We start from the raw sequence: 25938 nt of genomic DNA, 5'->3' as shown, positions 1-25938 counted from the left end.
TGAATAATCCATGTAAAATATAAAACTTTGTTGCTTCAAAAAAAATCTAACACTTTGTTTTAGTTGTGTCTTCAGAACAATAATGGGAAGGAACACACAGTAAAAACTACATCATATTAGACGGTCAAGCAAATCTAAAACATTATTGGTGGAAAGCACAAATTGGCATAGTGAGGCCAATCAGCTATGTGTGCGAGTCATGACTATAGCACAAGAGAATGGAAAATTTAACGATGTTATGGGTGCAACAATTAATATTCGAATAAATTATCCATGTAAAATATAACACTTTGTTTCTTAAAAAACCTAACACTTTGTTTTAGTTGTGTCTTGAGAATGATAATGGGAGAGAATAGACAATAAAAACTACATCATATTAGATGGTCAAGCAAATCTAAAACATTATTGGTGGAAAGATATAAGCCAATTACTTGGAATTGAAAAATAACATAAGTATAATCCTGAAGTCTTCTACTTCACAAGCATACCATAATGCTTGCAGTCTATTTATATCACATATACAAATTCTATACTAATGAACTAAAAAGTTTAACCCAACAATTTCCAACAAAGTAGATAATGTTTCCTCCGGGTGCACCTCATCTCTACAACCATTTCCTATTTCCAATGTTATCAATGCAAAGTCATGATGTATTAGTCCCTCCAAAAAACACAATGAATGAAATAAAATTAAAATTATGGTTGCCACAAATAATGCTAAATAGGTTCTTCAATAATGTATTTCGGCTGCAATTTCTTCCCACTATACATTTTTTGTATGTGCCTAATAGTCAACTAATATCCCCTACTTGGAGAGAGTTGGACGCGAGACAATTTCATTCTATGTCCTTCACAAAGTGATAATAAATCTATGACTAAACTTCAGACCTAAAGAATTGGATTACCAAAACAGTCGCAGGAGGTGATAGAGACCAAAAAATAATAGAAAGACAAACCTCTGTGCAGTATGTATAATATCATCGTACAAAAATGTCATTGTGTCTACAATAATGGAAGTTGGAAACAAAAACATGTCAGATGCAATAATTAAGTTGGTTGAGGTTCCCTATAATGGAAAAAGTCGGCGGAAGGATCATGCCATGATAAAAATAGTAAGCTATGATCAGAGTGGGTGAAAAGAGAGTATTTTACGAAATAGTTTTGTTGCACTAACAGATATTCCTATATGTCCATGCAGATCGTGATTGGCTCAGATAGAAAGAAAAAAAAGTTATGACAACACTGAGTAAATAAGTTAAATATCGTGTTATGTAAAACGAGTCTCAACAAAATGACGTGGACACCATCAAAGCGGCCAACCTATCATGGTAGTGAATGGGAGAAAATGTGTCCGTAACTTTAGATGGTGTAAGTCATAGGTTACATTACTTCAGAGGAATAACTGAAAGGTGGCAATGCTTGGAAGCATTTAAAAGCAAAGCATTAGACTAATTCAAAACCTTCATTACAGTGTGGCCAGCTTGAAGACTGGTGGGTGAAGATTTCATAATTATTTCTTGGAGAAAATGCCTACAAAATATTTGTGGACAAAGATTTATTTCAAGCAAGAACACGAAATAGTTTTAGCCATGATATCCTTCTATATTTTAAGTGATATAAAAAATGCTAATTTGGTCAAGAACAAAATTGAATATAAGTTATCAGTCAATTTGTATCAAACCTATAAGGAAGTAAGGACAAAAATATACTAAATCTAGCCGCACAAATGCGCGGGTCACCCAGCTAGTTCCTAACAAAAGAAAAACAAATGAAGGGCTGCACCATAGCAGTGGCCTGCTCGCGGTAATCACGTATCTACTGTATTAGCCCAATTCCAAACAGAACATGTGGTTGGCTGAGATGGTCACCAGGTATAGTAAAACTCAGAAGCATGTCTGCAGGCACAGGGTTTGATTCCTGTTCGCGTATTTTTTTGAAAAAATGAGCCAACGACAGACGATGATGGAAGCGTGCATGCCTGTTGCTAACGACCAGTCGGCAGAAATTTAGCTTTCTCGGTTGGAAAAATGAATACGTTCTCCCCTACTTCTTGAAACTTTTGTCTGAGTGAGACTCCACGCAAATTTCATATTTTTTTGAATAGCGCATCTGAGCCGAAGGGTCTGTTTGTGTTAACACGAGCGATCGCGAGCCATCTATCCTCCCACTCGAATTGCCCGACCTCCTCTTTTCCCATGACATCAACATCCACTCTTCATCATGTAAGTTCATAGCTTCAACATCTCCACCAGATCAAAACTTGCACCCCTGGCCTTTGGCTGTGACGAGCCCGGAGCCTCAACCACCATATTGGGTTTCAGAACTAACAACACGATCCCCGCATAAAGGCTCACGTCTTCCTTGACACCCGCGGAGCAGGCGACGATCTGGTAAGAAAATCACTTGGGAAAAACTCTCATCGATGCTAAGATCGCCGACAGAGGACTAACTACGAGGGTATTTTCTTTTTATATAGAAAAAAAATCTCGTCCCGTGCATGCGTTTTGTTTTTGTTTTTTGTGCGTGTGTGTTTTTCTTGAGACATTTTTTTTGAGTAATAACATTGTGGGTGCGTGCTTTGCATCTTCGAGCGACTGGACCTCCTTTTCCTCTGCCGGGCCATTCGTGTTTCTGCCTATTCGGCCCGGAGTCTGTACAAACAAGCATTCCGAACTGCCAGCCCATTCTCTTCTCCCTCTGGGGAGGCCTGGCCCACGAGGGGAGCGGTGGGGTCGCCGCCACACCGTAGGCCACAGAGTGAAGTTGTAGAGCTCGAGCGGGATCACCGCCACTGGGGAAGTCGCTGCGCTCGCCGTAGCAGCGCCGAAGAGTCAAACACCAAATCTCGGTGGAAATCGCCGCCGCACTAGGGTTCAGGGATCCCTCGATTCGAATTCGTCTCCCGTCCCGGCCGGTGGGCGCGGCAGGTGAGCTTCCCACCCCTGTTCCGGGTGAGATCGAATGCGGGGATCAAATTCGGTTGTGACGAGGATTTCTGGCTGCAGGATGGAGGATGGGGACGGCGAGGCGGCGCGGGAGGCAATCGCGGCGAGGATGCGGGGCGGGGACTACACCGGCGCCAGGACGCTGCTGCTGGAGACGCTGCAGACCAACCCCGGCCTCGACGGCGCAGTCGAGATGCTCGCCGTGCTCGAGGTCCTCTGCGCCGCCCCCGCCGGCCGCCCGCCGCACTGGTACCGGGCCCTCCAGGTCCTGCCCGGGGACGGCGCCGCCGCCATCGAGGCGCGGCACAGGGCTCTCCTGGCCCAGCTGGAGCCCGTCCGGGACGCCCTCCCCGGCGCCGACCTGGCGCTCCGCCTCGTCAACGAAGCCTACAAGGTGCTGTCCGACCCGGCCAAGAGGGCCAGCTTCGACTCGAGCAACACGGCGGGGGGTTCGGTCAAGCAGATGGCAGTAGGTGCGTTCAGCAGTGCTCACGCTGACTTGCGGCGTGACCCCATTTCGCTGACCGAACGGATGCATGTCGATGGGTCAGCAACTCCTCTCGGCGCAAATCCTGACCTGGATAGAGTAAAAAGCGTGGACACGAAGCATGTTCGGCAGATTGACCGGCCATTTTTGGATGCAGGAAATTGTTCAAACGTGGCTAGTTCTTCCAAAACCAAGAGGACCGACCATTGCTTTCTAGGTGATGATGGCGAGTTCGAGTTGCATGAGGAAAACCATGCAGACAAGAAGCTTAAGAGTGTATGGGAGAAGGACGTGTATTCGGTGTCCTCGTCGGAGGAAGATCCCGACGGCTGCTTTGCTGATCTGTCAGATGCCATGCAAGATGACCCCTGCTCTAGTCAACAGTATGACTATCATAACTTTGAGGAGGACAGGTTGATACAGCAATTTGCTACTGGCCAGATCTGGGCAGGGTATGACTGGGAGAAGTTTCCTCGCAGATATGCACGGATACATGAAGTTTTGACAGATAAGATGCAGTTATATGTATCATGGTTCAAACCATGCCCGCAATCTCATGAAGAGAAGAACTGGTTAAGTGCAAGCTTGCCATTCGTCTGTGGAACCTTCATTGCGGAAGAACGGCAAATATCGCTATCTTCTATAAGTATGTTCTCCCACGAAATATCTGGTGATACTCTAAATCAGCATCTTGAAGTATTTCCCCGGCAAGGAGAAGCATGGGCCATCTACAGTGACTGGGACATTGGGTGGTGCAATAATCCTGAAATGCGGAAGAAGAGTGCCTTTTCTGTTGTAGAAATTCTTACCAGTTATTCAGAAGACTCAGGTTGTACAGTTGCGCCCTTGGTAAAGGTAGGCGGATTTAGAAGCGTTTTCCAGAGGTACATGAGGAGTGGGAGGGAGCAGGTATTACAAGTCTGCAGTGACAATCTGCTCATGTTTTCTCACAGGATCCCTTTGTTTAGATTTACTCATGAGGCTGGAATAGTCCTGGAGCTTGAACATTCTATTGTACCAGAAAATCTGCGGCATCAAAATACAATGGCAAGTGTGACTCCTTTGTCCCCACTCTCAGGTTTGCATAGTGATACAAATGGTTTTCATGAAGCTGCTATGGCGCAATTCTCCAGCGCTTCAACTAGCAATTTAGGTTCAGGTATTTCCCAGCAAGGAGTGATGAACTACAATAACAAGTTGTCATCTGAAGATTTTATGGAGGGGCAGATCTGGGCTGTGTACGATGCTCGGGATCGGATGCCTAGGTCTTATGTCAGAATAATCCATGTGGTTTCAGATGCTACAGTTTTTGTGTTGAAGTTGGAACCACATCCAATGCTTAACGAAGAAATACGATGGGTCGAAGATGGCTTGCCGGTTGCTTGTGGGGTATTTCGAGCTGGTATTGAAACTACTTACAAGGACATATCAGCTTTCTCTCATCCTGTACAGTGTGACTGGAGTTCAAAGAAGTCTTTCTATCGAATCTTCCCGAAGAAAGGGGAAATATGGGCAATGTACAAAAACTGGAAGATTACCTTAAATAGCACTGATATTGACAAATGTGAACCTCGCATGGTTGAGATCCTCTCAGATTATACTGATGAGAATGGAGTTAATGTGTGCAGCTTGACTCGTGTAAAAGGCTGTTTATCATTTTTCCAGAGAGCATTACTGGAAGGTTTCCATTTGACAAGGTGGATTTCGAAGTCTGAAATGCTCAGCTTTTCCCATCGAGTTCCTGCTTTTGTTGTCATTGAAATCAGAGAGCGTGATATACCACAAGGGTCATGGCACCTGGAACCAAGTGCCCTACCTCTTAGGAGCATACATTGACAGTTCAAAACATAGCAGCTGAAGTTTACCCAACCCTTTTCTTTTGGTTCATTTTGAATAGATTTATTATTGCCTCTGTCTATGCTCTTGTCTATTGTCTTGATTGTTTTATCTGTCAAGGGAGTTGTTTGTTCACCTTTCCTTCATCGTACCATCATTTTGCAATGGTTATATCTTCTGTCCTCTATTTTACCAATAGCAGATCAGCACTGGCACATTAAAACATGGAAGTAAGATTCCGTACCATAAATTAAAATATGCAACACCAAACATTCTTTGATAAACCGAAACTTTGACTACCCTAGCAACAATTGAAGTGTTGTCTTACTGTAGCTGTTGCCACCAAATTTCTTGAACCGAATAGGAATTCTTGCTATGTAAGCTACTCAGCTTCTGTATCTGTACACTGCAGCATTATTTTGCCCTTCTCATGCCATCAACTGTATGTTGCCGTGTTCACTATTACTGTTTCCTAGTAGATGGTACTAGCAGGTTCTCAGTTGGGGCCACCCGCAAAAAAAAAAAAAAGGTTCTCAGTTGGGGCTATCTTCACTCTGACCCTGCTATTCTTCTGGTTGCTTCTTCTTGATAATTCTGTGGCCTGGTAATGTTCTCTATGTACTATGAGCCTACGAGGGCGTCGAGAATATTGTTGTCAATAGTTCTATTATGATAAGGTTCTTAGGGCCACACATTGATAGTTCGAAATATAGCAGCAGAAGTTTACCCAGTTGTAATGTAACCCTTTGTTGTTGGTTCATTTTTTGACTGATCTGTGCCTCTATTTACGTTCTTATCTTGATTGTTTATCTGTCAAGGGAGTTTTTTGTTCACCCTTTCCTTCATTATACCATCTGTTCGCTATGGATGGGTCTATCTTCTCCCCTCTGTTTTACCAACCGCAGACAAGGACTGACAGTAAAACATGGAACTCGTTTTTTTTTATGACAAACACAGAACATGCAACAAGAAACATTCTTTGATAAACTGTAACTTGGACTACCCTGAAATCAATTAACATGGCATCTTACTATAGTTTTTGTGCCAAAATTGTTGAACTAGAGTTGAACTATTGTTATGTTTTAAGCTACATAGCTTCTGTAAAACTTTGGCCTTGTCCTGTAAAACTAGAGTTGAACTTTTGTTATGTTTACATTTCCACTACTAATATTCGTCTAGATGCTACTAGCAGGTTCCTAGTTGGGTATATCTTCTCCCGGATCCTGCTGTTCTTCTGGTTGCTTCTTGTTGAGAGCTCTTTGGACAGGGAATCCCATTGATTACACTGCTAATTAATTTTTTACCACGATGGAACATAAAAGGTAGATGAATGGTTGGAAGCTGATTTGATGTTTGTGAGATCTGCTGATGTTGCGTTGGTGCCTAAGATAAGTTACAATCACAAACCAATAAAGAGGCCTGGGAATGTTTCCTGTATTAGGTCATCCAGAATACCTTTACCGATGCTTCTATCATGATTATAATATGGCAAGTCTCTGTATCAAGAAATGGGATTTGCAAAACTACAGGCAAGTGAATGACGTCTTGTGATACCACCCTTACCCAATTGCTTAAGCAGTTTAAACATCGGCATATAGGATTTGCTTTGTTCGATTATTGTAATAGGACTAATCAAATACAGTTGACCAAATACAGTCGATCTTTTGGATGGGCCAAATTTTGCTTTCTTGCTGCTGCCATTTGCTTCAATTGTAAGCCTTTTTTGGTACTTGATGAATGTCTTCTCTTTAAGCAATTTATGCCATGCTTATAGCACCACGGCAATATTAACATTCAAGTGCATCCATTGGTTTCTAAATGAAACGCTTACCCTTAAACACTGTAATTTTTATCGAATTCCAGGTTGCTTGTTTTCTTTTGCTCAATTTCAGCCTTGTACTTTGGTCCATTCAAAGGAAAAGATAGGCTAGAATAAGTACTGTATTTTATGGTCCTTTTGTGCAAGGTACGCCATCAAATTAGATACTATGTTGATCTAGTGATCTAAATATCCTTTTGTCAACAAGACTTTATCGCGTTCACTGCACTGCTTGCTACTAGATGCTACTAGCCGGTTTCGAGTTGGGGATATCTCCGCTCTGATCTGGTGTGGATGGACAACGATGTCTATGTGTGTGAGATCTGCTGATGGACAGACCCAGTGCATAGAAGCTCCCACACAAGGAGGCTGGTTCGAACCCAGGACCTCTTGGCACAAGTGGGGAGGACTTCACCACTGCGCTAGGCCTGCCCTCGGCGTCCAGAATATTGTTGTCAATAATTCTATTATGTTTTGAATAATATGGTTCTTAGGGCCATGCATGGAAAGTTGGAAACACAGCAGCAGAAGCTTAGGCAATTCTAATGAATCAACCCTTTCCTGTTGTTTCATTTTTAACTGACCGATTGCCTCTGTTTTTCTTAACTCGATATTTTGACTGTCAACGTGGTTGTTTGTTCACCTTTTCCTTCATTGTACCATCCTTTTGCTATGGGTCTGTCTTCTCCCCACTGTTTTTACCAACGGTAGACAAGAACTGACGCGGTAAAACATGGAGCTTGGTTTTTTTTTATGACAAACACAAAATATGCAACATGAAACATTCTTTGATATACTGTAACTTGGACCACCCTGGAAACAGCATATGACATGGCATCTTAACTAGAGCTGATTTTTTGTTTTGTTTTAAGCTACACAGCCTCTGTAAAACTTTGCTTTGTCGTGCCATTTAACTGTCCTTTCCATTTTTACTGCTACTGATAGATGCTACTAACAGGTTCCTAGTTGGGGATATCTTTTCTCTGATCCTGCTGTTCTTCTGGTTGCTTCTTGTTTAGAGTTCTTTGAACGGGGAACCCCATCGGTTACACTACTAATTAATTTTTTTACTGTGATGGAACGTAAAGGTAGATGAATGGTTGGAAGCTGATCTGATGTTTGTGAGATCTGCTGATGTTGCGTTGGTGCCTAAGAAAGCAAAGTTACAATCACAAACCAATAAAGAGGGAATGCTCTCTATGTATGAGGTCATCTAGAATATCTCTACCAGTGCTTCTATCATGATTATAATATGGCAAGTCTCCGTATCAAGAAGTGAGATTTGCAAAACTATAGACAATTGAATGACGTCTTGTGATGCCCCCCTTACGCAGTTGCTTAAGCAGTTTAAGCATCATCATATAGGATTTGCTATGCTCGATTATCATACTAGTACCAATCAAATTCAGCTGACCTTTGGGATGAGCCAAATATTGCTTTCTTGCTGCTGCCATTTGCATTACTTGTAAGCCTGGTTTGGTACGTGATGATTATCTTTACTTCAAGCAATTTCTGTTCATGCTTATATCATTAATGTGATATTTACCCTTGCAGTACAACCATCGGCATCTAACTGAATAACTAAACCGTAAACACTGGGATTTTACCCAATTCCAGTGTGCTTGTTTTCTTTTGCTTGGTTTCAGCCTTGTACCTTGGTCCATCCAAAGGAAATGATAGGCTAGGATAAGCTGTATTTTGTGGTCCTTTCGTGGAACGTACGTGCTTAAATTAGATACCATGGTGATCTAAATGTCCTTTTGTCAACAAGACTTTATGGCGTTCACTGCATTGTTCTCATTGGAAGTACGCAACTAGTTTCCAATACGTCCAAATACACTCCCCTGATTTTTAACTTGGTAGTATCGGAATAAGTTTTGGCCAGTCATGATCTATGTGTTTTTCTTGTGCTTAAAATACAGCTAGTTTCAAGTATTCTTAGACACAAGCCGGAAGTTTCCTGCCCTGCAACTTGCTTGGGAAATAGTTAAGAATGACAGAGACAGACGAATTCATGGTGTTCTGGTTATTTTCATGTGCTCAGATTCAACTGTTTTTAAGTGTTTGTATCGCACATGCAATAGACGAATTTATGGTGTTCTGGTTATTTTCATGTGGTCAGATTCAACTGTTTTTAAGTGTTTGTATCGCACATGCACCTCTGAAAGCTTCCTAGTTTCCAGCTAGCTTAAAAAGCACTTAAGAATGACAAAGATGTGTAGATTCATGATGCAGTGAGAGGCGTGAAGCATTCTGTTGCACACTTGTAATAACAACCGAGTTTACAGGTCAGTTGCTTCATCTACCATCCTCATGTCGATATCACAGCCTAAAAATATGGCGAAAGTGTCACTTGGGAAAGCTACACATTGTGTGGTAAGGCTCAAAGTGGAAATTATTGTTGTCCTAACTGATGTTGAAACTTGAAAGTGCAATCTTGGTCACTAGCGTGCTCAGGAAGGGGAGGTAGGTGAGACGAAGAATGTGAAGAATGTTAGAAACACCCCTTGGTTTTTACGTGAAGCACTCTTGCGCATTTCTGAACTTCCCCTGTGCACTTTGACTTGTTTCATACTCCCTCCATCTAGATACATCCGTTTGAGCGACAAGTAGTTCCGGACGGAGGTAGTACGGTTTTAAGACTGTCGGTTTTCAAACCTATTAGTTAGTCCGTTTCTAGGCATCCTTTTATCATTATGAATGTTCCTTTGTATATGTCAACACTCAGATGCTATAAGCTATCAAGAATGAGTTGTGGTAGCTCTATTTGTTCGAATTTCAAGCTGTATAGTTGAGATTTGTCTCTCAAAGCTGTATTTTGCCGTTTAGCACAACAACCTAATTAAGAGGACTTATTTGTCGATTCAAGCAATACTAATACTACTCTTTCGGTGTGGGTGGGCATTGAATGCATGCGAGTGATGATCTTGTTTTTCTCTTGCTCTAGTTCCGGAGTTTGAGAGGATGATAGTTCCTCTTTGCCTACTCATTTGAAAAACGCGTGGTTTGATCTCTTATTCGGTTCCTTTTTCATGTGCAAGTTTAAGGATGTGATAGTAGTCCATAGTAAACGACATTGGAGATACCTAGGGGGCAGTATACCTAAAGAGCACTTTGGTTCTTTCTTTTATATTACTGATGAAACATTTTGTTTCTTTTGACCGAGGGATTATCTTGTTCTTTTTCTTGCTCTAGTTCTGTGGTTTGAGGGAGCGACAGCTCCTCTCTGCCCACTCAAATATTCGTGTAGTTTGATCTTTGTTAATCAGAACCTTTTTCCTATGCAAGTTTAAGGATGTGGCTGTATAACCAGTTCATGCTAAACGACATTTGAGATACCTAGGGGGTGTAGCATACCTAATGAGCACTTTGATTCTTTCTTTTATATACTACTGAAAACATTTTGTTTCTTTTGACCGGCTCCTTCTGATCTACAATGCCCGCCCTACGGATTGCATTTTTTATCTCCACGCTGCAAGGTGCCAACGAGCAAGTTCTCTGCCGTGTATCATTGTACAAATACAATATTCTAATGGGAATATAAAGAACCGTACATGATCTATGGACGTCTCTTTACTGCATATTGTGCTGTTGAACTGTCATCATTATATTTCACCTTCCATTTTGACCATTTTACTCCTTACCGAAACATAAAATTGTGACTTTTTTTACCTGCCTTGCTTGTTGTTAACACCTCCGGACTGGAGAGCACTGCAAGTAACCTCTCTGCCATGGTGGCTTGTTTGTTTCTACATATATATGGCTGACAAATGGTTAAAAGTGCAGAAGGAATCCAATACGAAGTGGAAAGTGGGGCCACCTCCACAGAATTGGAGATCCCACCAGCAAACTGTCATTATATCCCAGTCACCCAATGGGACTGGCTGTCTTTGCAAATGATTTGCCATCAGACAAGTAGAATACCATTTGATGGTGTCACTTTTGTGATTGCTGGTGTTCACCTTCCATTCCCCGCCTAATTTTATCCAGGTAGGATTAAAATAAATACTTGGATTTCCTGTGAGCGGTCTCCGGCCCTAAGCTGTTGGTTGTTCCTCTTCCTCTCTGTTCTCTTCCCCAGGACCGACTAGTATAAAAGAGGAGGGTGCTTTTCTACTCTCCTTCAGACGACAAGGCATAGCTACGAGAAAGAAAGTCTTGTTGGAGAGGGAGGGAGAGGAAGCTCCGACCCACCCAAACCCAAAGGGGTGCGAAGAGGCAGCATGGAGCGTGCAGGGGAAGAAGATGACACAGGGAGTGGAAGCAGGAGGAGGAGCAGGAGCAGGGGTGGATCAGATGCAACGTCGACCATGAGCGACGGCGGCACCACGGCGGTCAAGCAGCACCAGGCTCTGAGGCTCGTGGAGGACCTCTCCCTCCCTTCGGTATGATCTCCCTCCCTCTCCCCCTCTCTCAAGCTTGATCACAGCCATGGAATCTCTAGCGGCTCTGCTATCCCAGCTCCGATCATAGTCTGGTCATGTTTTCTTCAAGTTTGTTCTTCTCTCTTTTTTCTCTCCTTCTCCGGTGTCAAAAGGAGCATGTCAAATGTGTCAGTCTCACAGATCATCAGTAGTTTCCTCCTATATTGCCTGCTTCTTTTCCTGATTCCTTTGCTCTTCCCCATGAGGAAATGGAGTCGTTGTGAGTGGCATGCACATTGGAATCAATCTCTTGGTTCCACTCCCATTTGTCAATATGCACTAGCTACCCTAGCCCTCCTTGGATGCCCACTATTCTATATAGTACCCGTGTCCTGCATTCAGTCCTCCCATATTGTGTGTTCCCCGTCCCCTGTCTGCAGCCCCATTGAAGTGTGTGAGTGAGTGACTGTTTATCTACTCCTTGGATACTCACGGTCCCCCTCTCATTTCCAATCACCTTTTGCCGCTAAACTTTTTATACATCATCATAAAGGTAGAAAGAGAGAGGAGGCACTGCATCAATCAACCCATCAATTCCACATTTTACTTTGTTTTGTTTAACCCGCACTGCACCACCGCTAGAAGCAGAAACACAAGTGGTGAGATCAGAATGATCTCACCTTGTTCCTCCAACTCAGAAAGGGACAAATGAACAGCCACCTGCATCCGCACGGAGCTGCAGTGAGAGTCTGACGGTCTCATACGGACACGTCGCTACGCGTGCGTCAAGCAACTGTAGTGAGTAGCTAGCAACACTGCAATGAGCAATCAAGGTGTCGGTTGTGCCTCCATTAGAGAGACCCCCTCTTGCTCTTGGAATCGCAGAGGTGTAGCTGAAATTGCCATAGGAAAACCGGTGGCCATGGACGCCATGTGTGCTTGCTTGCTGCTGCCATTAGGTTAGGTATGTGATTCCTAAGCTAAGATTAAGACTGGATTTTTGATGTGTCTTTCTTGGATCTTGACCTAACATCACGTGCGTCCATTAGAGAGCCGTTAACCGGGAACAAGTCACGGTCACATCACTGTAGCAGGCTCGATCAGCAAACAGATTCTTTCCCATTAATACAAGGTACTACCGGTCAAACAAATGCCTCTTCCCCTCTCGATCTGGCTCAGAACATCCCCCTGCCTCTGCCTTGCCTCTGGCTCATTACCTTCCGTAGATTCCTTCCTGCTCCGTATTTTCCCGGTCAAATACGGCACATGCTATGCAGAATGAGGCTCCCTTTGACCTGCAGACACAAATATCTTCATGTATGCGGGGCTTAAATAATGGAAACGCATCTATTCACTCGTCCGTTCCTATCACAAACATGCTAGTACCTTGCTAAGCATCTTTGAATGCATTTTTTATATATACGCGTGTGCACGCGTTGCTGACGTTGAGCCATGCAAATTTTAACTCACTCTGCGGATCTGAATGAAACATTGCCGTCCCCACAATTTGGTTGATCCGGTCAGTCAAACAAAAGCATTTCACCGTCAGCTGGCTAGCCAGCCAGCCAGGGTGCACAGTTTTGACCCAACACCCCTGCACATGTGGCTGCATAGAACATATACATACAGGAGAAGAAACAGTATTTTAATTAGAGTACAAATGCTTGACATGTGGGTGAAGTACTCCTTAGGTGAAAATACAGAATAAAACGATCCCTATCCACGATCGATATAAGACTGTTAAGAGCTCTTAATTGATTATTAGGTTGGATGGCAATGTGCCTGTTTAACAATAACACATGGGGATGGGGACGGCGTATATACATACACTGCATGTATAATAAAGACACACCTATACATGTAGTCATGGATGTAGACATGCATATGTTCTCTATGTCTCTAGCTAGCATGCTTCTAGCTAGTTTAAGATGTTCTTCTGGTGAAAAATGAAACCGTTAAGATGTTTGTGTCATCTTTGCGTTTTTATTATTACGGCCGGCACCCGACATTAAGGTACGAGATGCACCACTGGGCCACATGCGTCTGCCCTCGCTCTACCATGCTCTATGCATGTAAGGTTGTCCTTGATCGCTGGAGGTATCATACGTATCACAAGCGCCGCACGTGATGAGTATACAACAAGCAGCAGCAGCAGCAGCTTAAATTAACTTATCAGACCATGCCATGGAAACGAACAACTGCTCCTGGCTAGTACTTGCAGCAGTGCATGTGGTGACCAGAACGAGGGACAGAATTTTTCAAGTGGCAAGTGGTCAAGATAGAATGGTTAGGTGAGAGGGACGCATACATGGATTGCAATTAGCACGTAGCTCTAATATTCTTTAACTATAGAGTGGGCCAGGTTGCCAGTTGCCGCTACCACCACTCAAGTACTAGTAGCTAACCATCCACAATTAACCACCGTCCGTATAGCTAATAATCAAGTCAAGGCCTAACCAAGACTTAAAAATTCAGCTAGTACGTAGTACATCGATCAGTGGCTTAGCTGCAGAATGTGTTGACATATACTAGCTGGTTGCCGGTCCCTTTGCTTAATTGCGTAGAAGCGATGCAAACATATTGGTGCCGAGTTGATGATGCTTAATTAGCCAGTGCGGATGTTGATGGCGGAAGTTTAATGGGATTCTGAATACGTCTGCAACGGATGCAGGTGCAGGTGGTGGTGATGAGCGCCAACATGGGCTGCTCCCACTGCCGACAGCGGGTCACCAAGGTCGTCACCAAGATGAACGGTGAGGATCCAACTGACATCTCATTTTAATCACTGATGTTCGCTGCGATATCGTGCTGATGTGTTATCGGTGTGTATTGATCTCGTCTAGCAGGGCTGCTGGATTACATGGTGGATTTCGGGAAGAAGGAGGTGACGGTGAGGGGCACCGTAATTCACACCAAGAAGAAGAAGAGGAAGAAGCAGCAGCAGTACATGATCACTGGGCTGGAGAAGGTGCCGCCTGCTAACATGGGCGCCAGGACGCTCTCCTGGTTTTTGGGATGCTACGGTTCATAGCTAGTAGTAGTACAAAGCATAGTAGTATACTGTTATGTACAAGTAGTTGCTTAATTGTTATTATGTGTTTTTAGTTACTCTTTCTTTATAATTTTTCCTTGGAAATAATGTATGCCGGTGGAGTGCTAGTGGTAACTATTGTGTATATCATGTCCTATAATCTCATATTTGCAAATTGCAAGGTGCTAGAACACACATTGCAGGCTTCTACAGTAGTACATTTTTGTATGTGGGCCTTCTCTTCAAATATGAAATGGAACCATGAGGATTAAGTTACACGTCGTTTTCAGACTGGCTAACAGTAGTGTCTCGTATCCAAAGTTTCGAGTGTACATAGGCCCACCATCCTTAGCACGCCCGGCCTACTCGCTTACTTTGCCAGCCAAATTAATGAACTTTATTTCGTCATGAATAAATCCACGCTCTCATGTCGAAAGTAAACTTGGATGGAAGTGGAGTGGGTTCAGAGAATCGCACGGGTCCTAGCTAATTATGCAATACATGTCGGAGGGGACGAGCAAGAATGGATGGTGCATGGCAAAAGTGAGTGAGATCAACAGCTCAAAGAGACAAGAAGAAAAGATAAGATGCCGATGGAAAGATGCAGGACCGTTGGGGGGAGGGGGGCAGCATGAACGATACGAGGCTACTTCAAATGCTTTGGTGCTTACATGTGGTGCTAAGCACATTAAGAAATTTAGCAACTAAAGCCCCCAATGCATAGGTGCTTACCTTGTTGGTGCTAAGCATCATTCATTTAATGGTTTTGCAACTAAAGTTTTTCATGCATTGGTGAAATTTTTCCATTTAAGTCTTTTGCTTAGGTTCTCGCGCTTACGGGTCACCACATTCATCTCTCTCCTCTTAATTACCTTGCCACATCAGACTTTTTGTCTACATGGCAGCTTTAGCACCTGTACAAGATGGAGCATTGAGAGGGGCCTGATAGGATCTGATCTCGTTGCTGCTGCTGCTGCTGCTGCGTCAGGTAATTGTTCAGGTTATACGTGTTAAGAGCCTTTTTGGTTTGTAGGATTCTCGTGGAAGGAAAAGAAAAACATAGGATTAAAATGCCATGACATGTTGAATCCTACGGGAATCTGAAATATACTAGCAAGGGCCCTGTGCTACACGAAACCACAAGAAACAAGGGAATTTGATTTTCACAAGCCTTGTATGCGGACGTAAATGAGTTTTTGCGGGTAGCATGAATGGATTAGTAGTGGGAGACGGCAGGAGGAAGGTCATTGGGTGACATGAGTGAGACAACAAAAGGAGGGGGTGATTCGGGAGGGGTGTGTTGCGGTTGTGTTTGTCGGTTTGCATTGTCCCACCTATCACAGCAAAGAGGAGGAAATATGCCCTAGAGGCAATAATAAAGTTGTTATTTTGTATTTCCTTATTTCATGATAAATGTTTATTATTCATACTAGAATTGTATTAACCGGAAACTTGATACATGTGTGGATACACAGACAAATACCGTGTCCCTAGTAAGCCTCTACTAGACTAGCTCGTTGATCAAAGATGGTTAAGTTTCCTAACCATATACATGTGTTGTCATTTGATAAACGGGATCACATCATTAGGAGAATGATGTGATTGACAAGACCCATTCATTAGCTCAGCATTATGATCATTCAGTTCTATTGCTATTGCTTTCTTCATGTCAAATACATATTCCTCCGACTATGAGATTATGCAACTCCCAGATACCGGAGGAATGCCTTCTGTGCTATCAAATGTCACAACGTAACTGGGTGATTATAAAGATGTTCTATGGGTATCTCCGAAGGTGTTTGTTGGGTTGGCATAGTTCGAGATTAGGATTTGTCACTCCGAGTATCCGAGAGGTATCTCTGGGCCCTCTTGGTAACACACATCATAAAAAGCCTTGCAAGCAAAGTGACTAATGAGTTAGTGCAGGATGATGTATTACGGAATGAGTGAGACTTGCCGGCAACGAGATTGAACTAGGTATGAAGATATCGATGGCCGAATCTCGGGCAAGTAACATACCGATGACAAAGGGAATAACGTGTGTTGTCATAACGGTTCGATCGATAAAGATCTTCGTAGAATATGTGGGAGCCAATATGAGCATCCAGGTTCCGCTATTAGTTATTGATCGGAGAGGCGTCTCGGTCATGTCTACATAGTTCTCGAACTCATAGGGTCTGCACGCTTAATATTCGATGACGATATTGTATTATATGAGTTATGTGATTTGGTGACCAAATGTTGTTCGGAGTCCCGGATGAGATCGTCGACATGACAAGGAGTCTCGAAATGGTTGAAAGGTAAAGATTGATATATAGGACGATGGTATTCTGACACCGGGAGTGTTTCGGGAAGCATCGGGTACTTATCGGGTCATCGGAAGGGGTTCCGGGCACCCCCGACAAAAGATATGGGCCTTATGGGCCAAGAGGGGAAACACACCAGCCACAAAGGGGTTGTCCCCCCCCAATATGGGCTGGCCAAATTTGAGAAGGAAAGGGGAAGGAGGAAAGGAAAACCAGAATAGGATTCCCCCTTCCCCCTCTTCCCTTCCTACTCCAAATAGGAATAGGGGAGGGGGTTGGCAGAATTGAAAGAGGACCCCAAGCAGGATTCCTCCTACTTGGGGCGCCCCCCTTGGCTGCCTCTTCTCCCCTCCAAACTATATATATGTGGGGAGGGGGGCACCTACAACATAGAACAACAACGGTTAGCCGTGTGCGGCGCCCCCTCCACAGTTTACACCCCCAGTCATATTGTCGTGGTGCTTAGGCGAAGCCCTGCACGGATCACTTCACAATCACCGTCACCATGCCGTCGTGCCGACGGAACTCATCTACTTCCTCGACACCTTGCTGGATCAAGAGGGCGAGGAACGTCATCGAGATGAACGTGTGCAGAACTGGAGGTGCCGTACGTACGATACTTGACCGGTAGAAGCTAGAAAAAGTTCGACTACATCAACTGCATTGTCAAACGCTTCCACTTTCGGCCTACGAGGTACATAGACATGAAGGAAATATGCCCTAGAGGAAATAATAAAGTTATTATTTATTTCCTTATTTCATGATAAATATTTATTATTCATGCTAGAATTGTATTAACTGGAAACTTAGTACATGTGTGAATACATAGACAAAACATAGTGTCCCTGGTATGCCTCTACTTGACTAGCTCATTAATCAAATATGGTTATGTTCCCTAACCATAGACATGTGTTGTCATTTGATGAATGGGATCACATCATTAGGAGAAGATGTGATGGACAAGACCCATCCGTTAGCTTCGCATCATGATCGTTATAGTTTCATTGCTACTGCTTTCTTCATGACTTATACATGTTCCTCAGACTATGAGATTATGCAACTCCCGAATACCGGAGGAACACTTTATGTGCTACCAAACGTCAAAATGTAAAAGGGTGATTATAAAGGTGCTCTACAGGTGCATCAGAAGGTGGTTGTTGGGTTGGCATAGATCGATATTAGGATTTGTCACTCCGTGTTTCGGAGAGGTACACTAAAAAAAAGACACATCCGTGACATTTTGGGCCGAACGAATTTTTTTCTGTCATACTTATGACACTTCTATGACGATAATTGTGACAAAACCCGGTATCATCATAGATGTGGTGGGCTCCTACTTCTATGACAAAAAATCATGACGGAAAATTAGCTTTTCGTCTTGGGTGGGCTGGAGGCGCAGCTGCATGACATTCTTTGGGCCGTCCATGACGGAAAAACCGTGGTAGAAGCGAGGGCGAGGAAAGTATCGGGGAGTTCCCGGTTATGGTGGGTGGCCGGGGGCCGAGTGATGCACGTTTCTCTCGTACCGTACGTGCGTGGGTGCGAGGCGTTGGGCTCTAACTAAACCCAAGCGAGGCGTCGCCTAACTGAACCTGAGCGATTGCACTACATGCTACGCGTTACTGAACCCGAGCGGTTCCTTCGCTACTGCAGCTAACTAAAGTCGATCGATGTTGCCTCTGGATGAACAGTGAGCGTTGCTGGGGGGAGGGGGGGGGGTGGATGAACAGTTCCCGGTGGGGGTTGGATGAACAGGACCCCGTGGTGTTGCTGCTGGATGAACATGACCCCAATCGATCGAGCCGGTTGGGCATGGATGAACAAGACCCCATGGAGGGCTGGATGGACAGGACCCCATGGAGGAAAGGTTGAACAGTAACCGGTGGAGGGCTGGTTGAATAGTAGCCCGTGGAGGGGTGGTTGAACAGGAGACCGTGGAGAGGGCTGGTTGAACAGTAGTCGGTGGAGTAGCGCGCGGTGGAGGCTGGATGAACAGGAGCCCGTGGATGAACAGTCGCAGGTGGAGGCTGGAGGAGGCCGACGGTGGATGAACAGTAGCCCGTGGAGGCTGGAGGAGGTCGACGGTGGAGATGCACAGTATCCCGTGGAGTCCCGTTTTGCGGTACGCCACACCCCTCCCGATGAACAAGACCCCCGTTTCGACCGTAGCGCTCCAACACAAGTCTGTTTCCTCCGTTTTGCAGTATGCCACACCCCTCACGATCAATAGGACCCCGTTTCGACCGTAGCAGGTCCAACAGAAGTCTGCTTCCTCCATTTTGCGGTACGCCAGACCCCTCTGTTGGAAATATGCCCTAGAGGCAATAATAAAAGGGTTATTATTGTATTTCCTTGTTCATGATAATTGTCTATTATTCATGCTATAATTGTATTGACCGGAAACCACAATACATGTGTGAATACATAGACCACAACATGTCCTAGTGGGCCTCTAGTTGACTAGCTCGTTGATCAACAGATGGTCATGGTTTCCTCACCATGGACATTGGATGTCATTGATAACGGGATCACATCATTAGGAGAATGATGTGATGGACAAGACCCAATCCTAAGCCTAGCACAAGATCGTGTAGTTCGTATGCTAAAGCTTTTCTAAATGTCAAGTATCTTTTCCTTAGACCATGAGATTGTGCAACTCCCGGATACCGTAGGAATGCTTTGGGTGTACCAAACGTCACAACGTAACTGGGTGGCTATAAAGGTGCACTACGGGTGAGGGAGTCCCGAATTAGGGGGTGTCCGGATGGCCGGACTATGACCTTTGGCCGGACTCCTGGACTATGAAGATACGAGATTGAAGACTTCATCCCGTGTCCGGATGGGACTTTCCTTGGCATGGAAGGCAAGCTTGGCGATGCGGATATGTAGATCTCCTCCCATTGTAACCGACTCTGTGTAACCCTAGCCCTCTCCCGTGTCTATATAAACCGGAGGGTTGTAGTCCGTAGGACGAACAACAATCATACCATAGGCTAGCTTCTAGGGTTTAGCCTCTCTGATCTCGTGGTAGATCTACTCTTGTACTACCCATATCATCAATATTAATCAAGCAGGAGTAGGGTTTTACCTCCATCGAGAGGGCCCGAACCTGGGTTAAAACATCGTGTCCCTTGTCTCCTGTTACCATCCGCCTAGACGCGCAGTTCGGGACCCCCTACCCGAGATCCGCCGGTTTTGACACCGACATTGGTGCTTTCATTGAGAGTTCCTCTGTGTCGTCACCTTTAGGCCCAATGGCTTCTCCGATCATCAACAACGACGCGGTCCCGGGTGAGACTTTTCTCCCCGGTCAGATCTTCATATTCGGCGGCTTTGCACTGCGGGCCAATTTGCTTGGCCATCTCGAGCAGATCGAAAGCTACGCCCCTGGCCATCAGGTCAGATTTGGAAGTTTGAACTACTCGGCTGACATCCGCGGAGACTTGATCTTCGACGGGTTTGAGCCACAGCCGAGCGCGCCACACTGTCACGATGGGCATGATCTAACTCTGCCACTGGACAGTGCCCAGAAGGCCGCCCCAGTGTCCGCTCCGACCCTTAGCTCGGAGCCGACTGCGCCGATCGAGGACGGGTGGCTGGACACCGCCTCGGGGGCTGCAATCTCTACGGCAATCGAGCCGAATACCAGCCCTGTCCTTTGTGAAGCCCGTGACTCCAAGGTGCCGGACTCCTTTCTGGACTCCGAGCCTTCCGCACTCCTGCCGATCGAACCCGATTGGGCGCCGATCATGGAGTTCACTGCCGCGGACATCTTTCAGCACTCACCCTTTGGCGACGTCCTGAATTCACTAAAGTCTCTCTCCTTATCAGGAGAGCCCTCGCCGAACTACAGTCAGCAGGGTTGGGATGCGGACGACGAAGAAATTCAAAGCCCACCCACCACCTAGTTCGTAGCCACTGTCGATGATTTAACCGACATGCTCGACTTCGACTCCGAAGACATCGACGGCATGGATGACGATGTAGGAGACAACCAAGAAACAGCGCCTATAGGGCACTGGAAGGCCACCTCGTCATATGACATATACATGGTGGACACGCCAAAAGAAGGGAATGGAGATGGAACAACGAAGGATGACCCCTCCAAGAAGCAGCCTAAGCGCCGGTGTCAGCGGCGCCGCTATAAATCCCGCCAAAGCAAAAATGGCGATTCCGACACCGGAGACAATAACATCCCGGACAGTGCCGAAGACAACCCCCTCCAGCAGGATTCAGCGTAGGAGGATGGAGAAGCCAGCCCTCATAAGAGAGCGGCAGACAGAGAGGTAGAGGACGATAATTACATGCCCCCTCCGAAGACGAGGCAAGCCTCGCCGATGACGAATTTGTCGTGCCTAAGGATCCCGTCGAACAAGAGCGTTTCAAACGCAGGCTTATGGCCACGACAAGTAGCCTCAAGAAAAAACAGCAGCAACTTAGAGCTGACCAAGATTTGCTAGCCGACAGATGGACTGAAGTCCTTGCGGCTGAAGAGTACAAACTCGAACGCCCCTCCAAGAGCTGCCCGAAGCGTAGGCTGCTACCCCAATTAGAGGAGGAAGCACCTAAACCTACGTTACCAGCGCAGGACGTGGCCGACCGGCCAACTCGTGGCCATGATAGAGAGGCCTCTCGGCCATCCATTCAAGCCGCACCCCGGCGCCGCTCAAAAAATACCAAGGCACGGGGAAATGCACCAGACCTGCAAGACATATTGGAGGACAAGGAAAGGCAAACAAGCTCGATCTACGGATCGCGTGGGCGCCCCACGACACGTGACAATAACCGTCACGCCGGATATGGCAAATACGGCTAGGCCGAACACGGTAGGCAAAGCTCAGATGAGCTATGTCGTGATATAGCCCAGTATAGAGGCGCCGCACACCCACTATGCTTCACAGATGAAGTAATGGATCATCAAATCCCCGAGGGTTTTAAACCCGTAAACATCGAATCATACGATGGCACAACAGATCTTGCGGTATGGATCGAGGATTATCTCCTTCATATCCACATGGCCCGCGGTGATGATCTACACGCTATCAAATACCTCCCACTCAAGCTTAAAGGACCAGCTCGACATTGGCTTAACAGCTTGCCAGCAGAGTCAATTGGTTGTTGGGAGGACCTGGAATCCGCATTCCTCGACAATTTCCAGGGCACCTATGTGCGACCACCAGACACCGATGACCTAAGCCACATAATTCAACAGTCAGAGGAATCGGCCAGACAATTCTGGACACGGTTCCTAACCAAGAAAAATCAAATAGTCGACTGTCCGGACGCAGAGGCCCTTGCAGCCTTCAAACATAACATCCGTGACGAATGGCTTGCCCGGCACCTAGGACAGGAAAAGCCAAAATCCATGGCAGCCCTCACAACACTCATGACCCGCTTTTGCACGGGAGAAGACAACTGGCTAGCTCGTAGTAATAACATGACCAAGAGCCCTGGTAATTCGGATACCAAGGACAACAATGGCAGGTCGCGTCGCAACAAGCACAAGCGCCGCATTAACGGCGACAATACTGAGGATACGACAGTTAATGCCGGATTCAGAGGCTCTAAACCCGGTCAGCGGAAAAAGCCATTCAAAAGAAATACTTCGGGCCCGTCCAGTCTGGACCGGATACTCGATCGGCTCGTGCCAGATACACGGCACCCCCGAACAACCAGCCAATCACACCAACAGGGATTGTTGGGTGTTCAAGCAGGCAGGCAAGTTAAGTGCCGAAAATAGAGACAAGGGGCTGCATAGCGATGACGAGGAGGAGCCCCGGCCGCCGAACAATAGAGTACAAAAGGGTTTTCCCCCACAAGTGCGGACAGTAAACATGATATACGCAACCCACATCCCCAAAAGGGAGCGGAAGCGTGCACTCAGGGACGTATATGCGTTGGAGCCAGTTGCCCCAAAGTTCAACCCATGGTCCTCCTGCCCGATCACTTTTGATCGAAGGGACCACCCCACTAGCATCCATCACGGTGGATTCGCCGCATTGATTCTAGACCCAATCATTGACGGATTTCACCTCACTAGAGTCCTCATGGACGGCGGCAACAGCCTGAACCTGCTTTATCAGGATAAAGTGCGAAAAATGGGCATAGATCCCTCAAGGATTAAACCCACAAAGACGACCTTTAAAGGCGTCATACCAGGTGTAGAGGCCAGCTGTACAGGCTCAGTTACACTCGAAGTGGTCTTCGAATCCCCGGATAATTTCCGAAGCGAGGAGTTAATCTTCGACATAGTCCCGTTCCGCAGTGGCTATCACGCCCTGCTCGGGCGAACCGCATTTGCAAAGTTCAATGCGATGCCGCACTACGCATACCTCAAGCTCAAGATGCCAGTCCCTCGAGGAGTCATTACGGTCAATGGAAACACCGAATGCTCTCTCCGAACAGAGGAGCACACGGCGGCCCTCGCGGCGGAAGTACAAAGTAGCCTCTCAAGGCAATTCTCCAGTCCGGTTGTTAAACGTCCGGACACCGTCAAGCGCGCCCGGAGTAACCTACAACAAGACTGTCTGGCACGTTCCGAGCAAGCATAACAGTGCGGCCCCAACCCCAGCCCTCACGAGATTGCCAAACCAGTACCACGCGTACATAATTATGCTCTAGAAATACCATGGGCATAAGGGGAGGGGCACAACCACGAAACACCTAGAATGCGGCTCAACCGCACTAGGGGCTCCCGATTTTGTCATTTCTCTTTTCTTACTTTCAGGACTCCACTTTCAGGAAGGCCTGTCTGGCAGTACAATCGCCGAACACATGATGCAACAGCCAGGGAGACAGCAAGCCATGTCGAATGTCCAGGTGGTCTCTATAACGAGCTAAATACCTGTCTTACTTAAAGTCTCACAGCTTGCCCCTGGAGGGGGACATGTCAAATAATCCCATCTCTTGCTTATTGCACTATTTGTATCGTTCTGCTTTCATAGCAGCCCTTTAATAAACAATACATAGCTCTTGTCTATTATTGCATTCATTTTTTATGTAAATATGTTCAGTTATGACATTATGCAATCGTACACTTTGGTACGACCAATACACCAAGGGCTTAAGTACCCCAGAATATGGTGTGAGAAGACCGAACACTCTCACAAGTGCGGCACCCCGAACTTATAGCATTATATGCATCGACTCCAAATCATGTCTTGGGTCAATAGTTGGGTTTGCTCGGCTCCCATGTTTTGGTACCTTACGTTCCGCTATATTGGCTAAGGTAGCGCTGGGAGAACTACTGCGATTGTGCCCCAGTTGAGCTGGGTTAAGCACCTCAGTAGAGAAAGCTAAAACTGACCGTCATGATAGGGCGAGAGCCGGTCGCTGTTCGAGAGGTTTTTCGAGTCCCTAAAGACTTATGCCGCTTAGAGCGAGGAGCTGGCTTTGTCCGGCCTAGGCGTGGATAGCGCCCCGAACTCGGTCTTCCGAATACTAGGGGCTTCGCCGAAATTTAAAATTATAGAATTCTATGGCTAAGTGAGAGTGATAAAGCATTATAGTCCGATTGCCTTGTTCGTTGTGCTGAGCGCCTCCCTCGAAGGACCCAAGAATGGGAACAAGAGCGCTCAGGTTTATCCCGAACACCCCAGCACTCGTGGCATGGGGGTAGAAGCCGACGACTTGCATCTCTCAGATTTAATAAACGGCCGCACAGAAGGTAATATTTTAAATTAAAAAAGTGTTTCTTAGCGCATATGAACAAGTTTTCAGCGCACAGGATAAACACGAGCGAGTTTACTCAAAAATTAAATCCTTGGAACATTCGTTCGCCACAAGGCGGGCACCCTTCAGGACGCCCTCATAATACATCTCGGGCCTGCGATGCTCCTTCCCCTCCGGTGGCCCATCTGTCACCAGCTTCTCAGCATCCAGCTTGCCCTAGTGCACTTTAGCACGGGCAAGGGCCCTACGGGCGCCTTCGATGCATACAGAGCGCTTGATGACTTCAAGCCATGGACAGGCATCCACCAGCCGCCTCACCAGCCCAAAATAGCTACCAGGCATGGCCTCCCCAGGCCACAGCCGGCCTATAAGGCCCTTCATGGCCTGCTCGGCTGCCTTATGGAGCTCGACCAGCTGCTTCAGCTGGTCGCTCAGGGGCACCGGGTGTCCGGCCTCAGCATACTGGGACCAAAACACCTTCTCCGTCAAGCTCCCTTCCTCGGCCCGGTAGAATGCGGTGGTGTCGGACACACCGCAGGGCAGATCTGCGAATGCTCCTGGAGAGCTCCGGACTCGGGTAAGTAACAGGTAATTTACTTTCACGTGCTTGCTTTGCATAAAGAATGCCTTACCCGCCGCTATCTTTTTCATTGCCTCTATTTCCTGGAGGGCTTTTTGGGCTTCGGCCTTGGCAGATTTGGCGCTTTCAAGTGCCGAGGCAAGCTCGGACTCTCGAGTCTTTGAGTCAAGCTCTAAACTCTTGTGTTTTTTTCACAAGAGCATTGAGCTCTTGCCGCACCTCCGCCACCCGCGCCTCTTGTTTCTCTCGCTCGGTGCGCTCCACGGCCGCATTATCTTCGGCCTTGGACATCGCTTCCTTCAGGGTCGCCACCTCGGTTGTGGCCCCTGTAAACATTCACGTTGGTCCTGTCACTATTTGCAACCAAGTATTTTTATATATACTTACATAAGGTACTACCTACCTTCCTTGTCCTCGAGCTGCTTCTTGGCAAGGCCAAGCTCGTTCTTGGACCGCTCGAGGCTCTGCTTCAATGCATCGACCTCCGCAGTCAGTGCGGCAGAGGTCAGCAGCGCAGCCTGCATTCCCATATTGACATATTTATGTTAGAGTCCTGCGTATATCTTTTTAGATCCTCAGTCCGGCTTTTCTTTCCGAACACCAAACTGAGCATCAGGAGCTACTGTCTATGCGGTAATATTTTTACATGTCTTAAATACATACCTCAAAGCCTGTTAGAAGACTGGCACATGCTTCTGTCAGCCCGCTCTTGGCGGACTGAACCTTCTGGATCACCGCACTCATAACAGTGCGGTGCTCCTCTTTGATGGAGGCGCCGTTAAGCACCTCCAGCAAATTGTCCGGTGCCTCCGATTGGACGGAGGCCACCGGTGTCGTAGGCTTGCCCTTCTTACGAGGGGGCCACCTGCCAGACTCCGGAACCACTGAAGGTTCCGGCG

General features: G+C 46.2%; 2 protein-coding genes across 4 annotated transcripts; both read left to right on the top strand.

Annotated features, from left to right (window-relative positions):
- The first annotated feature begins 2701 nt into the window (after positions 1-2701).
- On the top strand, positions 2702-5409 carry LOC123072100 (uncharacterized). 2 transcript variants are annotated; one of them, XM_044495659.1, is made up of 3 exons: positions 2702-2927; positions 3006-3418; positions 3590-5409. In XM_044495659.1, exons 2-3 carry the CDS (start codon positions 3007-3009, stop codon positions 5266-5268), a joined length of 2091 nt encoding a protein of 696 aa, XP_044351594.1. In that variant the 5' UTR covers positions 2702-2927; position 3006; the 3' UTR covers positions 5269-5409. The 2 variants fall into 2 exon arrangements, with proteins under 2 accessions (XP_044351594.1, XP_044351593.1); XM_044495658.1 differs by having other exon boundaries at positions 3006-5409.
- Positions 5410-10962: 5553 nt separating this feature from the next.
- On the top strand, positions 10963-14749 carry LOC123072099 (uncharacterized). Of its 2 annotated transcripts, XM_044495657.1 has the most exons (4): positions 10963-11077; positions 11169-11472; positions 14123-14204; positions 14298-14749. In XM_044495657.1, the coding sequence occupies exons 2-4, from the start codon at positions 11311-11313 to the stop codon at positions 14480-14482; spliced, it is 429 nt and encodes a 142-aa protein (XP_044351592.1). In that variant the 5' UTR covers positions 10963-11077; positions 11169-11310; the 3' UTR covers positions 14483-14749. The 2 variants fall into 2 exon arrangements, with proteins under 2 accessions (XP_044351592.1, XP_044351591.1); XM_044495656.1 differs by lacking the exon at positions 10963-11077 and having other exon boundaries at positions 14295-14749.
- Positions 14750-25938: the final 11189 nt, after the last annotated feature.

Source organism: Triticum aestivum, chromosome 3B, assembly GCF_018294505.1.
Source record: "Triticum aestivum cultivar Chinese Spring chromosome 3B, IWGSC CS RefSeq v2.1, whole genome shotgun sequence".
NCBI classification, from domain to species: Eukaryota; Viridiplantae; Streptophyta; class Magnoliopsida; order Poales; family Poaceae; genus Triticum; species Triticum aestivum.
Note: the sequence above shows the minus strand (reverse complement) of the source record. Positions and strands in the feature narration are given on the sequence as shown.